Here is a 17,431-nt window from a genome sequence, read left to right as displayed (position 1 = left end):
GAGAAGATCAAAAATTCCCCTAACGACTACTTGAATAAATGGCTGCTGACTCTAGGACTGGAGCAGGGAATATACAAGATGAGTCTGAAACATCAAGTGAAAGAAAGTAAGGAACTGTAAGAAAAAATCCACAATATTGCGGCATGTCAAAGATACACAGGAACCTAATGAAAGAGCTCCCAATGGCCAAAGCTGAAAAATTTAAGCAATAAAATAAGTATTGTAGTATTGGATTATAACCTAAAGTATAAAATAAACACCTAGAAATCTGCTGCTGATACAAATAAATAATTGAATAAATATATAAATGTGAGAGAAAAGAGAAATCTTCCATTTAGAAGAATTCCAAATAATTCTGCACAGTGACTGCTTTCCAAAGACTTCCAAAGAGTACGATATAGAAAGAAAGAAAAAGAAAGAAAGTAAACTTTACAATAGAAAAACCTGACAGATACTACCTGAGCCTGGTGATCAAGGTCAACCTCAAGAAGAATAAGTCAGAATAATAGTATATACCCTTGACATGATGTGATGAAAATGGCATTTTGCCTCTGGGGCCTTTCTCCCAAAAATACACAATCCCAATTTAATAGTGAAAAAAGCATCAGGCAAACCCCAGTTGAGGGACATCCTACAAGTACCTGACCAGTACTCCTCAAAACTATAAAGGTCATTGAAAACAAGGGGAGAAATTGTCGCAGCTGAGAGGAGTTTAAGGAGACCTGAGGGTTAAATAAAGTGTGGTATCCTACATTTTGGAACAGAAAAGGAACATTAGAGAAAAACTGAAGAAGAATAAATAAAGTATAAACTTAGTTAACAGTGCTTCATTAGTTGTGACAAATTGATTGAGTAATTGTAAGATGTTAACAAGAGAGGAAACTGGCTGTGGGGTAAATGAGAACTCTCAGTGCAGTATTTGCTTGTTTTTCTGTATTTTTCAAACTGTCCTAAAAGTAAAAGTGTATTTAAAAACAAAAATACTGTCTCTAACCACTTCTGTGCTGAGCCCAAGGTATTAAAAAGCGCTTTACCCTACATTAATTGTATCTAATTTAGTTCCAAAATTCAGAGAGTCATTTTTGGAGACAGAGAGCTGGACAGACATAAACTGTGTGAAGCACAATGTGATTTTAATGCTACCAAAAAGTAGAATATAGTCATCACTCAATATCCCAGGGAAATTAGTTCCAGGACCCACAAATATACAAAAATGTATGGATGCTCAAGTCTCTTATGTAAAATGGGATAGTATTTGCGTATAATCTCTGCCCATTCTCCTATATGCTCTAAATCATCTCTAAATTACTTATAATGCCTAATACAATGTAAATGCTATGTAAATGGTTGTTATACTGAATAGTTTTTGTATTTGTTTTTATTACTGTCTTGCTATTTTAGTTGTTTGTTTATTTTTTTCAAATATTTTCAATCCAAGGATGCAGAACAATGGATACAGAGGGCTGCCTCTATGTATACACCATGTTTAAATGGGATCTGTCAATCAGATGTTCCAAATCCCTTCACTTAATGTTCCAAATCCCCTCGCTTAATACAGTGCGTGTTTTATTGTCAAATATAACTCATGATAAAAAAGTAAAAACCACTATCTTCTTTATACCTAGTATGTTAGAAACATTAATACGTGATTTAGTGGGTATTTGTAAAACTTGCAGCATAAAGCATATAACATCACCATTTTTGTAATTTATACTAGTTTCATTTTAAAGCAACAGAACAGTACAGAGCTGCTGACAAATTATATTACATTAATATACTGTTTGGCTAGGACTAGCCAGTTGAAAGGAAAATATCCAAATGGACAATGTTCAAATGAAAATCAAAGAAAATTTTATTTATATATTCGGAAAAAGTATTCTCTATTGGAAGAGGGTTTTGTAACGATAAATCAGTTCACCATCCTTTTAAAGTCTCCTAATTGTAAAGCATGGCTGCTGTTATTAACAGGCTTCAATGTTTTACATGTATTAATGGCTTTTGCACATTTTTTAAAACATCTGGAACACTGTATCAGATGATCCAGCATTTTGTGTCATAAATTATGAATATCGCTTATATAAATCTATTGATTGAGCTACACATTTTTTACATCTCACCTTTCTAATGAATTTATTTTCAGTCAACTTCACATTTTCTTGCTGATTCATTTTATACTTGTCCGCTTTTGAACATTAAAATTAGTTTAAAATCAAAAACTCCAATGATAGCCTAAAATAACAAAAGATCTTTAGAGTCCTCATACACTGGGAGAAGAACTGATGAATTCTTTGTATTGAAAACTCAGTGTTATCAAAAACAGAAAGCAGGTCATGTCTTTAGGGCACGTTGCCATGGAACATAATTCCTTCAAGGACTACAAGCCATAATAGTCCTATTTCTTAACATTATTTTTGTAGCATTCATCAAGATGTATTACAAACCCTACCAATTTAGGGACAATGGCTTGCCTTTTCAAATGCATTCATACTGGGTCTTAGAATCAACTCCATTTTAGAAACTAATTAGTTACACTGACAAACTTTTAAGAATAGGGCTATACAATTTTAGAAAATGTCACCACTCTTTTGTAAATTAATGATATGTTCCCCATTGCACAATAATAGGTGGTTATGAGCCTTTCCTCTTTATCCTGTCTCAGTCATTTAGTTACATCTACCCTGTGCCCTCCAGAGAAATTCATGGTCTGTCACCCTACTCATTGGTGTATAGATTTATGGATATTTTAGCAGCCCCTTCATTTTCATGTCACTAGGCAACTCTTTTGAGTTTAAAAGAAAGGACAGACTTCACCTGAACATTCAGATAAGTATCCTCCAATTTCAAAAGTCTACTTTCTTTCTGTAATCCCACTTTGCTTTCATTTTTAAAGAAACACACAGCCTGAGACACCTTTGCATTATTAAATATACATGCATTACATTATTATGCTACACATGGCTAAGAAATTTTAGTATTCACAGGATTATGGTAATTAAGTCTTTCTTCACTTTGGATGATGTGACACTTGCTTGACTATAATGTCACTCCACTTAAAGTCTGTGTAAACAACATTATCTTAGTCACTCTGCATTACATTTCCAACTGTGAGAAAAATTACAAGGTCAGAGTGGACAAGAATGTAGATAATCCCAAAGAAACAGCACGTAAATGACTTGCTCAAGGTTCAAACTGGGTTTTCAGTAATAACAAAAGGGACTATTTTATAGTAATATACTATTATTATCTAGATGTCATTCTTGGCATAGCACATCAGTATTCTGGAAGTCAGTGGTAAAGACAAACGTGTCCATGGTTTTGATGCATTGTGGATAAAAGATGACAAATGTTGTTTGCCAAGGCTTCGCTCAGACAACAAAAGTGAGGATACTCAATAAGGAGTAGTTCATGGAATGGCTGCAATTGGTTCTGCAAATAGAGATCTACCAATGTCTCAAATACATATAGGACTTCTGAATAATGCAGGTGATAAAGGCCATAAAACAATGTTCATATTGCCTCTTTTCTTGTTTTTTAATAAATACTGAGCAACTGCAACATTGTTTTTTTAAGGAGAGTACTAATTTCCCAATAGTCTTGTCAGTTACTTGATGAACTATGTCCAAGAAGTGTTGTCTTGAAAATGTTCTGAACTACATCGTTGAAACTGTATTAAAGGTTTTGGGATAGCTTGTGTTTTAAGTGATTTATTTCATGTTTATGAACAAAGATAGCTAACCTAATTTAATCTCCACATAGAATAGATAGGATCTGGGCAAAAATACTGTAGATTATCTTGGCAGAGGTTTTGATGCTCTGAGCTAGTGGAAGCAACAAAATGAAACAGTGGTTTCCAGAGTATGGTTACACTAAAAACAGGATGCCAATTAGCAAAAATAGCAATGAAAGGTCTTAAATATGGGCCCCATTGTCAGTTAACAAACAGGCTCAAAGCATCTTATGTAGGATTCTCTAGGCTTATTGTCACATTTGGACAATGAGGTGTATGCATGTGAATTGTATTAATCTGAAGATAATTTGAACAAAGTGTGTGAACCACAATTTTCTTGTAATATCTGGTGTTGAAGCTCTGTAGGAGGTCAATTCACTTTCTAGGAATGCTATAGTCAAAACATTTTCCCAGGACTACTTATAGAAAGAGAGGTCTCTAAAAACGTCTTCATCACAAGAGATTAACTGATTTATATTTTGTTTGCCAGAACTGCCACCTTCCCTAAGTAGAAGCTTCACTCATAATCAGTGTTCAGTGTCCTCACTGCTTAAGTTTTCTGTTTAAAAGTCGTTGAAAATAACAGATATTCTATGCTAGCGAGAGAGAGAGAGAGAGACAGAGAGAGAGAGAGAGAGAGAGAGAGAGAGAGTGTGTGTGTGTGTGTGTGTGTGTGTGTGTGTGTGAATGTAAGTAAATAAAGTATATTTGCAACCCTGGAACTTTAAATAAAATCAGTTTCTACTGGTTCCCTTTCTACTTTAATCTCCTCTAATATTAGACAGTTTGATTTCTAACTCAATGGCCTTTCCTGTACACATAGAATCTAAGAAAGGCTGAATGTTCTGTTTTAAACCTCAGGATAAAGATCCAGATCTTTCTAATAAAAAGTCTCTCTCTGAACATAAAATCTAATTACTTATCCCGTTATTCAAAAAGAAATAAAGGGGGCACATGTCTCAGGACCTTCTGAGGCTGTGTCGTGGGCTCGTGTCCAAAAGAAGGAAAGAAAGAAGGAAGGAAGGGAGGGATGGAGGGAGGGAGGGAGGGAGGAAGGAAGGAAGGAAGGAAGGAAGGAAGGAAGGAAGGAGGGGGGGAAGGGAGGGAGGGAGGGAGGAAGGAAGGAAGGAAGGAAAGAGGGGGGGAAGGGAGGGAGGGAGGGAAGGAGGGAGAGGGGAGGGAGGGAGGGAGGGGGGGGAGGAAGGAAGGGTATACAGAGCACTCAACCTGAGTCCTCTCTCTACTTTAAGCAGTTATGTGTAGCACCGTAAAAGTACTGGTGGAATCAAACATTAAGTGAGCTGAAAATCCTGACTACTGTCTTCTGAATCCGAAACATGCATAAAAAGAGCTTGAAAGCAAACACAGTCATAACAAATAGCTGTTGAGGTTTCATTGCTTTTCATTTCAGCGTTTATATTGTGATGTTTTGAAATGGGAAAAGCTGAACATGAATTCAAAATGATGTGTCCTATCTTCTCTTCCACCATCTATCCCTAACTGTCCTTGAATTAGAAGAATCATAAATATAATGAAGGTAAAGTAATGATGTTATTAACTGAGCCAGAGAGTGTTACCGCAATTTTCACAAACTGACCCAATTCAATTTTCTCTTTATGTTTTATGCACAATAAGTAAATTATAGCTTCAAGGAAAAGGGAAGATATGGATCATAGATCAAAGCTTATACTATTTATCTAAAAGATTGTTTAGTCTAATACTGTAACTTAAAAGATGCAGCAACTGAGGTCCAAAGCCACATATTTATGTGCAGAGTTAAGTCCATGGACTGATGACTCTTTTATTCCCCCCAGAGGTCTTTCTGCTATACCATATTGTCTCATCAAATGAAAGTTTACGGAAATGTGCTTGTAACCTAGAAAATACTTTACAAATTTAAAACAGTATCCTTAATGTTTATCTTAATTACATATGTTTTAAAATGAAGAATAATGGCAAAATAGTATCTGTAAACATTGTTATCTGTGCTAAGTGATCAGAATCAATATTTCATATGTATAGTCACAAGAGAACAAATAATTATTTTTCCTTCAAACAGATTATTAAAAATATCTACTACACTGGCAATAATGTGAGGAAATGGAACCTCTTGTATATTGCTTGTAGGAGTGTAAATCAGAACAGCTTTGGAGAACAATTTGGCAACAATCATTAAAGTTGAAGACATACATAGCCCTCAACCTAAAAATTGCACTTCTAGGCTTATATCCTAGAGAAATACTCCCATACAGGTGCAAGACATGTCCATTGCAGCACAAATTCCAACAAAAAATTGGAAACAACCTAATTAACAACATATGGATATAGGAAAGAATTATCAAATTGTGTTACAGAAGGTAGTATAATGGACAATAAAAAAAATGAAATAGATTTATATGTATCAATATGGATAAATCTCAAAAATATAATGTGAAAACACTTAAAAAGAATAGTACAGTATCACATCAGCTCAATATATTTTAAAACACAAAAATTTTTAAAAGCACAAAAATCAACATTACATGTGGTTTTTGTATAAATACACACATAATTTTAAAAACACAGCAATGATATATACTGATTTTAGGACTAGTGGTCATCTTTCATTTGTGGAGTAAAACGGAGATTCTTGTTAGTCATAATATTAATGTTTCACAGATACAATTTTTTTCAGATACAATTTTTTAAATTAAACTGTGAATTAAATGTAGCAAAATGTAGGCCTGAATATTGATCCGCAGGTTTTTCTCAGTATTTCCTGCTGTTTCCTTTTTTTGTTCTTCCTGCTCTATCTGAACTATTTTTAAATTAATCTTGCTAACTTATTGCACTATCAAAATGATGCTGCCAAACTTGATTTCTGAATAGAAATGCCACTTTTAAATAAGTTATTTAATATATAATAGTAAATGAGGTGTTTTTGTAATTAGTCTGATTCCATTTGGCAGGTTGTAAAATATACTAGGCCAAAGCATATGAGCTTTGAAATGAGACTGCCTTGATTCAAATGCTGTCTCTGGTATTTATAGGCTGTATGACCTTGAGTAAATCATTTAGCCTTCTCTGTAAGACAAGGATCATAGTTGTAGCACCTACCTTATAGAGTTGTTATGATGTTTAAAAGAACTAACATATGAAAAATCCCCTAAACTCATGTTTAATAAATGTTAGGTGTTATTGCATTCTGCCAAAAAAAGGACTAACTGTCCATCCACATTTTATCCTGTATTATCTCATTTATAGGTCTATGCTGGTCAATTGCATCAAATAATCACTTATTTCTTAAATCCTCTATCTTTGAGGGCTAACCACTTAACTAAAGATTCTTAATTGTTAGAGTTTTAGTAAATACGTTTCATTAATTAGTGTATTTAAACATATTGCGTCCCAATCACATAACAGATTACTTGTGGTCAAAACTAGGTGATGATCTGGGAAGGCAGCACTGTCTACCCAAATTTTATTTACGTAAACATCAGCTCTTTTGCATATTGTCATATGTGTTGACCAGTTATCCAACAATTTCTCTTCTTTCATATGTGTTTGTGTCAAACTTCCAACTACAATGATTTGTTAAGAAATGAGTTTTTTTTCTAGCTCATTTAGGATTTGCGATTATGCCTTCATTTCTCTTTTTTTCCTTTTTTTTTAAATTCTCGAGTTTCTCATCAGAAATGAAAATGTTAATTTCCCATCCTCACTAAGGATTTATGGTACAGATCATTGTGTAAAGCAGGTTTAACAGTGGGGTGTTTTTCTTTCTGTTTTTCCTTCTTTCTTCTTTTTTTCTAGAGAGATTGGAATTTAATTGTTTCCTTTTTAGATAAATATACTTTTGGATTGCCAGTGATGAAAGGGGCATGCAGATGTCAAAAGCATTGTAGCACAGTGGGATTATGTGCTAAGGTCCATGGCAGGACAGACAAACAAGCAAAGTCTCAGATCAGTCAAACAGTTACCTTTTAATAAAATCTCAGATGACCAACTTTGTTTTATCTTTGTCAATGCCTATCAAAAGTTCAAATGAAGTTTTGTTGTGTTAACTACTTACATTTCTTTTATTTCTTATTTTAACCATTTGTAAAAATAAAGGAATTTTGCTAAATGGAATTGGGAATTTGTTTAAAGGCAAGCCAATTTAAAATAAAACAACACATGTTATACATATGGCTTTCTTCTTATTAAAACAAAATAAGTTGGACTTTAAATAGGAACCTTAATTATGTTATGTGATGAGAACTATACTTAACTATTTTTTTTGGACATGGAGGTAATAATCTGTTTTGTACTGCATTTCACTGACAATATGAAAGCAAAAAATAATAATTTAATTTTAATTTTCAAATCATTTTCAGGAAAAACTATATTGCCTATTTTGAAGCAGTAAAAAAAACTCACAAAGTGCAAAACCACCATTTTGAGTACCCGAATAATTATTTATAGCACTCCACTGGTCATTTATTTACCTTATATGAATTTTCCATCATCAAGGGCTTTAGGTGCATTTATAACAAACTGTGATTCTTTTTTTAATTGCAATACCTTGACTCACAATTTAGAGCAGAGGTCGCAAACTGACAGCCCATGGGCTAGATCCTGACCCCAGATGGATTTTGTTTTGCCTGTGAGGTGTTGCTTTTTTGTCTGTTTGGCTTTTTATTGAGTTAGTTATCAACATTTAAGAATTGGAGAATTTCATGTAAAAATCTGGATTCCCAGCTTCTTTTAAAAAGTCAGATCTTAACAACACTGAGCCCACATTCCCACATGGTAACAATCAGCCAAGCTGAGTAATAGCCACCACCTTGGCAAAGAATATATATACTCTCCAGTTCACCATAGTCCCCACCACTCCATATTGCTTATAATCTTTCCTTTATGTTAGCAGCCTTGCCTCAGTAGGCGGTAGAGTTTGCGACTCTCCTGGTTTCTCTGTAGTTTATGTGAGTGACTTGACACATATACCTTCAAAAACACCTCATAATTTTTCTCAGATTGCAGTAAATGTAAAAATATTATATATATATATGTACATATGAAATGTATGTTTTGATTATCCAGAAATAAATCTATATAGTTATAAACTACTGCTACAGTTAATGAAGAGAGAACTTGACTTAATTCGCATGTCATTTTACTAGAAAATTAAAAATAAAATGAAAGCCAGCTTCAACATCTGAATTCAATTGCATTCATATAAAATCGGAAACACTTTCAATATCCAAGCCTAAACTCAAAACTTAATCCATTTAATATTTTCCAGTTAAAGTCAGTCATTAATAAAATCTACTGAGTTTTAGTCTCCTCAGCATTGATGTCATTGTCTAATAGAAAGTTTGGCACTTAAGGAGGCACATCCACTGCTTCAGGTCACTTCGGTATTATTTAGTGTGCATGGCATTTAAAACTAACTTTTAATATAGAAAATGTCACAGATATTAGAAACACCACCATAGTGATGTTTCATATTCCGTGTTGAAAACCCAGGATGAATCACATGGTATAGTCCTCATCTCCCATACAGCTCTTATGACATTTTTCTTGTAGAAAAATATGGATAAAACCTGCATCAAGAGCAGCCCTAAAGGAAGGGGGAAAAATATCACCAAAAGGTAATGTAACCTGAAAAAGAAGTGTGGAAGAGAAGAGGGGTCACTACCGACAGGAACTATCAAAATATATTTTAGGATCATGGGTTCCCCTCCTTCACGCTTGTCTCTGACTCACTGTGTGTTTTTTTCACCACTACAACCTAAAATGTCTGAGGCCGGGAACAATGTGTTAGCTCTGATGGCCCTTTGACTAAGTTTTCATAGATATTTTAAGAGGTTTCAAGTATAAATCTTCTTAGACTTCCAAATATTTGTTTAAAATATATTATTAGAAGAAAAAGATTTTAAATGTTTTAAAACTTCTAGCATGCCTACAACACATATCTGTGCCTAATGCTTAGAATGACTCAGAAGATTAGAAAGCCAGATTCTTTTCCATCATCATTGTAGCACACTTAATAGCCTGTGCTGCCCTGCAAAAGTGAATGTACCTTCCTAAGCATTCCAGAACAAAGGGGCAGGTGGGCATCTGAATAACTTCCCCATTATTTTACATGGGTGTCATAGTTTTTATGTCAGTGATGTTCACGCAATACCCACCAACCTTGCAGCCATTCTATAACTTCTGCTTTAGAACCTCCAAGTGGATGGACAGGTTGCAATTAACTCTTTGGATTTCATTTTTTTCTCATTACTAACTAAGGATTAAGCAAGATTCAGCATTTGCTGCTGAAAATTCTAAATGGCTCTACTTTCCTACCTTAGTAATTATAGTACAGGGAATAAGATTATGAAAGTGTGGCTCAATCTGTACAGGCTCCAGGACATTCTCAGGAAGTTGATTTTTAAAAAATAAATACATAAATACCTGTTAACAGCTTGTTTTCTTGTCATTTGCCTCTTCCTTCTAAAAGGAGAGTGTAGCAGAAAATAAATAAATAAAACTGGTTAATTGAGAGTTCTGGTTAGTTAGCTTCCAATTAATCAAGGCTTTATTATATTTCACAAAAAAACTTCCTAAATTCTGCAGAAATTTTAGATAGGTTACACACAATGAAACACCAGCAGGGAAGAGCACACAGAAGATAAGGCAGCCTGAATTACTATTAGTGTTTTAAATATATGAATAATGTTAGCACATTTCTAGTATAACCCCCATTGAACAAAGAATAATGTGAAATGTCATGTGATTTAGGGCTTTTCCACACATGAAGGCAAGGAAATAAGGTAAGAGATTTCTGTTGAAGAAAGTGGCCTTGGGTCGTAACAATTCCAAAATAAATTCAGCAATAGTATGTCTTTTCCCTCTCTCTCAAGAGCCTTCCTTCCCATCCCATTGGGTATTCCAACATTTTGGGGGGAAAATCCCTTTCTAATTTTTCTCATCTTTTATTTGGTCAACAGGATGATGAAAGTAAGCCAATATCAATGTTGTGCTTATTTCCTAAACGTGGAGCCACTGATCTCAGACGGATCACTATATGCATTTTTCTGGAGCATACTGAATTATCTTACATCTTCCTCACAAGGGTTACACACGCGCATACACACACACACACACACACAGTCATACCTACATCCACACAAAAGAAATTAAACACATACAAAAGATATCCGTTTAAAAAGCACAGTTAGCCTTGTTAACAAAATAATTATTCTTTCCAGCAGTGCAGTAACTCCCAGTGTTCTCCAATCCTTTAATAAAGAACAATGAAATCTAAAATGACATGCAAAAAAAAAAAAAAAAGAAAACTATGAAGACTATCATGTGGTTATTTTAAGCCATAATGCACTTCTTAGTAATACAGAAACGGGAACCTTCCTATAATGCCCACTACAAATATCTGTGGTTAGTTCATCATCTTTTTGTTGAACAACAAAAATAATCTTTTTGTTTTTCTTTTGTGTGCCTTTGGAAAGCAACTGCTTCACTGCTGAAAGTCTGTAGAGAGATTTCTAAAATACATAAATGGAAATATATCTGGGGTTACTGGGGAGAGAAGGCGAGAGCGAAGGTGAGCCTTTCCTTACCTACTCTTATGTTCTTTCCCTTCACTGTCAGAACTATTTGATTTTGCTTTACAACTCACTCACACAACCTCTTCTGAGGTGACGCGTTTTTTAAATAAAATATAATCATACGCACCAAGTCAATGATAATGTATCCTTCCTTATTTTAATGGGCTACATATGACTAGATTTGAGGGCATTTTTCAATTTTACCAAAGATCCCCCTCTTTTTAAACTATAAAACTTTCTAAGCTCAACAAACTTTTTCTGGCTATCACTATATATATATATATATATACACACACATTTAATTATACTAAGTCACCAAAATAAAAATCATTTATATCTCCTATGGCATGGGCTTCATAGGTTAAACTTAGACTGTGAAATCATTGACTACTAAAACATTCTTATTAGAATTATCCAGTAAATATATGAAAGCCCATGAGTTAACTGTTCTTTAATTAACGATTGAAAACGTTCTTAGAAAATTAGGAGTTTATCTTGATATTTGAAAATTTCTCATTTATCTTGTCCAGTGTAAGGAATGTACTTTATAATAGTGCTTAACAAACTAGCTATAACTCTAGGGCTTTAAGGCCTACAAGTTAAATACACATATTTCATTTTTTATATTCTAAGTAAAATGTGACTCCTATACTTCTGAATTTGTTCTTTTAGTGATATCAATTAACTCATTTTAGTTTTCCTTATACTTTGCCAAATAACGAACATTTTTGAAAATTTTATTGAGCAAGCAGATAATGGCACTAATATTATCAGCTCAGCATAGAATAGCTTATAATGTGAAAAAAAAATCATTGGAGTTCCCTGGAATTGGTCCAAAATGTTCTGTATTCCCTCTATTTTCTCTTTGTCTACTGAAGTTTTCTTTTTGCTGCCCCTCCCACTTGTGATTCTGGCTATGAAACAAAAATCATGAAGGAAAGGCCTGAAATTTACTAAAATGTATCTTTGTGGCTTAAATATACATATGTTCACATTCTTATAAAGCCACTAACAAAACAGGGGTTACACATAGTCAAGAACGTTGCGTAAGATACAAAACTCAATATACAACTACCATCAACAAAACTATTAAGAACTGAGGTTTTGCAACATATGTTGGTAAGTAATAAGGGTTCTCTACACAGCTCACTAATTCCAATCATCATCATGATTGTACTGCATTAAGACTGGTTAACCTTACCGTAGAGAGACCCTCTCCCTATGCACAAGTTATGACTAGACAGTTATTCCACTCTGGCTGAGACCCAGAAGTTAATCATTGAGAGCAGGCTTTATTTAGAATTAGTCAAAGTCATTTTTATCCTGTACCACTGATAAATAAATTTTCATACTCTGATTCTTCCAACTTTGGGCATGTGAATGTGAAGCTCAACAAAGTTAATGACAGTGATTGCTATGCAGTGTGCTCATCTTTGATTGGTGTCAGTTTAGTATGAGAATCAGAGATATGACATTCTCACTTTTGAAACCTAAATGTAGCCCACAGAATCTCATTTAACAATATAGAGAAACAGCATGCAAGACACATGACAAAAAGCAATAAAATACCACATAATAAGGAGTCCAGTTAAAAAGTCAGGCTCATTGAATTTAAGCATTTTGGTCTTCTTTAGGATAAATTGAAAAATCATTATTAAATTATCACATATTATGTTCAGCCTCTGATTTGCAGGAAGCTAAAGAAAATGTTCCTTTCACTGATTTGTCAAAAAAAGGAAAGTAATTCAAACAGGGCGTTTTAAAGATACAGTCAACTTTGGAATTATCTACTGCAAGGGATTTCAAACTGGATTCTAAAGTACTTCAGTGAAACTACTAATGTATAGTAGAAGGAAAAATAAGGGGAGCAATTCTCTTATATCTTTTCTTTTTCTATGTGATATATTGGGAGTGCGTGAACGGCATTGGTTAACTACCTGCTACCACCATCATTTAACAGACGAGGAAATTCTCCCCTGAGATGTTCAATTATTTGGCCAAAGTTGCAGAGCAAGATAAGGTCAGGTCACCCAATATACTGACCTGAATAACAGCTCCTGACCCTACATTTTTAATCCTGCTTCCTCTACTGTATGTTAGAGAACCACTTTTTTAATCTCCTCCCAAAGACTGTCATGTCTGTTTTATATTCATGGTAGCACAATATGCTTGATAAACATTACATATATATTTAGGTAGTAGAAGAGACAAGATTTGTGTCTCCCTTGTTCTCTAAGCCAGTGATCTTTCTGTACAGAGCTTTAAAAATCTAAACATTTACATAAAATCTGAATTTCAATGTGCTTATACACCCTTGGTAGGAATTTAAATTAGTTCAGCCACTGTGGAAAGTACTGTGGAGATTTCTAAAAGAACTTTAAAGAGAACTACCATTTGACCCAGGAATCTCATTACTGGGCACATACCAAAGGAAAATAAATTTTTCTACCAAAAATACACATGAACTCGTATGCTCATCACAGCACCACTCATAATAGCAAAGACATGGAATCAACCTAAGTGCCTATCAACAGGGAATTGGATAAAGAACATGAGATACCTGTACACCATGGAATATTATGCAGCCATAAAAAAGAACCAAATCATGTCCTCTGCAGCAGCATGGAAGCAGCTGGAGGCCATTATCCTAAATGAATTAACACAGGGATGGAAACCAAATACTGCATCTTCTCACTTACAAGTGGGAGCTAAACACTGGGTACATATGGACATCAAGACAGCAACAATAAACACTGGGGGCTACTAGAAGTAGGGGAGAGGAAAGAGGATCGAGGGCTGAAAAATTGCCTATTAGATACTATGTTCGCTACCTGTGACAGGATCATTTGTACCTCAAAGCTCAGCAACCCACAATATACCCACATAACAAACCTGCACATGTACCCCCCAAGTCTAAAATAATGTACCACTGAATCTAAAATAAAAGCTGAAATTTTTATTAAAATGAGAGATCTGGCAATACTGGTTTCATACTCTTACTGGCTTGGGAGAACTAGATGAAGCAGATTAGCAATGGCTGCCCCATAGAAAGAGCATGCACTCTACTGTTCCCCACAGTTCCCACAATTTCTTATGACCTTATACCCGGCTCTCTTAATGAATTTGTTATTTCTGAGGACCCAGGAAGAATATGAGTTTTATGGCTGCTATTTTAAAGGTGATTTACCCAAATATTAGTCAATTTCCCCAAAGAAAGTATGGGATTTCCGGAAGCTTCCGTGTGTGTAAGGTATTGATTGAAGGTGCACTAAGTGTGCTAAATCATCTGTCTACCTTATAAAAGACAATGTATTTTCTTAATGAAGACGAGCCTTTGACCTTTGAAGTTGACACAACTATATACAGAATAGCACCTAAAGCAAGTTGCCTCAGATAAAAAGAGATTAAATAAGAAACAAACTCTGATTACACTCACAGAAACAGTATCATTCAGACTAGAAGCTATATTCAAAATTCCAAAGGATCAATGAAAATGTTCCCTACGCTCTGAAATGGGAGTCAGCTGTTGATATTTCGGAAACTACTAAATTAGGTTTCAGCTGCCCCTTACACAGGTAACATCTGCTAGTCACGCAATTTGGTTTTCTAGCCCAACACAATAAACAAAATGTTTATTTGCTAATAAAATGTAATAAATAAATAAAATATAAGTCAAGCAATGCCTCCCCACCTCCTATCAGACATCATCAGTAGGGGATAAACTGCCAATAAATATGTGCTGGTAAAACTTTTAAAAGTTATCTTTGGAGACATGACCAAATCGTGTTAACTGTGAGATTTGCACTATTGGAGCTTTTAGAGACCTTTCCTAACTCTTAGATGATAACTTTATGCATCTTGTATGACAACTGTTGCTTTATTTCACCACTTTATGAATTCTGAAAATGTTTTGGTAAACATGTACATTAACAGAAAAAAAACCCTGAAGATATCCTTATTTTAAAGGTATAAAATTAATAACCTGTATATTTCATGTCTATTAAAGTTTGTAGAAGGCATCTAAACAAACTCTTTGTCTGTTAAGTCTCCAAATATACGATTTTCTGAACCAAGGCCTAGACAATTCAAACTGACCATTTGCCTCCACTCAGAAATTTTTTTTCTTATTAGTTGAGAATAACAAAAACTTTCATTGTGTTAAATATTTGCTGCTTCTGATATATTTTGATGCACACATTTGAGTCTTTTAAAAGTCAGTGAGATTTAAAGTGATAGTCAAGAGAAAAAAAATTGAATATGGGATGAGGTGGTAGTGAAGATAAATGGGCTTATGGAATTTTTTTACTTGTTTGTTTGTAGGAGATAGGGTTTTGGTTATATACACATAAACTCTTGTATTAACATAGAGTGCCAATATAACTCAATGAATGCAAGACCCTATGTCACTTGTCCCTGATAGATGATCCTTTATACAAACAATATTTTGTTAGTCCTGTCCGAGGAGCCTCAGCAGTTTCAATGATATTTCTCATATGTCCTAGAAAAACAAAGAATATCAAAAATAGGATTACTGTTCACAGCATCAAATGTCTTTTTCAAGGCAATGTTCATTTAAAAAATAGAATTACTTGCTCTTCTCATGGTACAACAATAAATATTTCAGTATGTGTGAAATATGAATATATGTGCCATCAAGGATGATGCCAGTTAAATACCTTTAGTGGTACTATGAAGGTATCCCAAATAGTATTTTCAATGATATTCTTCGACAAATTCAAATTCAGTAAATATCAGTCACATACATAAACTTATTATTAGATAACCTGCCTGAAATCATTTCTACTGTATAAAGCTTTAAACGTTAAAATTCCTCAAAACCTTCATAAATTTTAGATCATTTAATGCTATGTCATCTTTGTCCACAATGTTTCTGTTGGAAATTTTTTTATCTTACAGTCTTGCTATTCATGTTTGTAGCTTTGGCTAGACATCATGGGTGACCTTTGAATCGTGTCCTTTGATCTGCATAGGGGTTCTAACCAGCCTCTGGTAAGGGAATTTTCAGCACCGTTACACTATTTATATTTCATGTCTTCCAGTTGATGATCATGTCCTGCTATTGTGTGTTCAGAATGACTCACAGAAAACACTAAGGAAATACTTCAGAAGCCAAACAAAACATTTATGGTAGATATACATTGCAGACCTTAAAACATTGGACACAATTACTGTCTTATCAGCTTTTAACTAGCTTTGCGTTTGATGGTTTGATATCACACTGAGACAGTAGTAAACTGGCTTACTTCCTAGTGTACTGGCTATGTGGAGAAGTTAGGGTCAACTTCCAACTCTGAATTGCTCATTAAAATGGTGTTTCCTTCATAGCACTTATCACAATATCACAATGTGTAATTATTTTCCCTATTTACTGTTTTAGATCTACTCTTCCAATGAAAATGTAATCTCCATGAGATAATAGGTTAGGTTTTATGTTCACTGTTTCTTTCCATCGGCCAACACAATGCTGGCATGCAGTAATCATCAGTAAATATTTGTCAACTGAGATGAATGTTGATCTTGTGAAAGGACGTTTCACTCTTATTCAAAATCATCACTGTAAAGTCTTTAAGCTTATTTTTATAAAAAATATTTTAAGAATGTATTTCTACTTTTCAGTGCTGATTTACATCATTAACTATGATACATGATTTGTTTAAGGACAGCCATGGTGTTTTAGAATCTGAGTAAACTTTCTCTGAAAGTTTGTCCTTAGCCAAAGTTAATCAGAAAATTTATAAGTCCAACTTTATTTGAGGGCATCAAATATACTGAATTATTGATAGGTAAAGATATAGATATATTATAAGACTATTCATGAAGATAGATAATATTATAAAATTTATTTTAATTATACCTGAACTCTTTCTAACATTTGGCAAATTGATCTAACTAAGTTTAAATTAGATGTGAAAAGCAGTTCTGTAAGCAGAACTCAGCTAAGCTGTTTCTAAGAAAATGAGTTCATTTGCCAATTGATCATTCTGGTAATCCTATCTGGTTTAGTCTAGATGCAGATGAAGACCATCAAGCAGAGTGAGAGCAAAGGAATCTTGGCCTGCACATGCTCTTAATGTATTACTGGGAGTCGAGAATGGGAATGAAGAAGATTACC

At 34.1% G+C, this 17,431-nt stretch overlaps 1 protein-coding gene across 4 annotated transcripts in view; it reads right to left on the bottom strand.

Moving 5' to 3' along the window:
* The window catches only part of DACH2 (dachshund family transcription factor 2), a 660,631-nt gene that overhangs the window by 438,083 nt on the left and 205,117 nt on the right, over positions 1–17,431 (bottom strand). For all 4 annotated transcript variants that reach the window (XM_032258714.1, XM_032258711.1, XM_032258715.1 and 1 more), the window contains exon 2: positions 10,148–10,186. In XM_032258714.1, the coding sequence (XP_032114605.1) occupies positions 10,148–10,186 (39 nt within the window). The remainder of the gene's footprint in view (positions 1–10,147; positions 10,187–17,431) is intronic.

The sequence above is a fragment of the Sapajus apella genome, unplaced genomic scaffold (assembly GCF_009761245.1).
Source record: "Sapajus apella isolate SASKATOON/1434 unplaced genomic scaffold, GSC_monkey_1.0 scaffold104, whole genome shotgun sequence".
Taxonomy (NCBI): domain Eukaryota; kingdom Metazoa; phylum Chordata; class Mammalia; order Primates; family Cebidae; genus Sapajus; species Sapajus apella.
The sequence above is the reverse complement of the archived record's forward strand: the minus strand, read 5'-3'. Positions and strand labels throughout refer to the sequence as shown.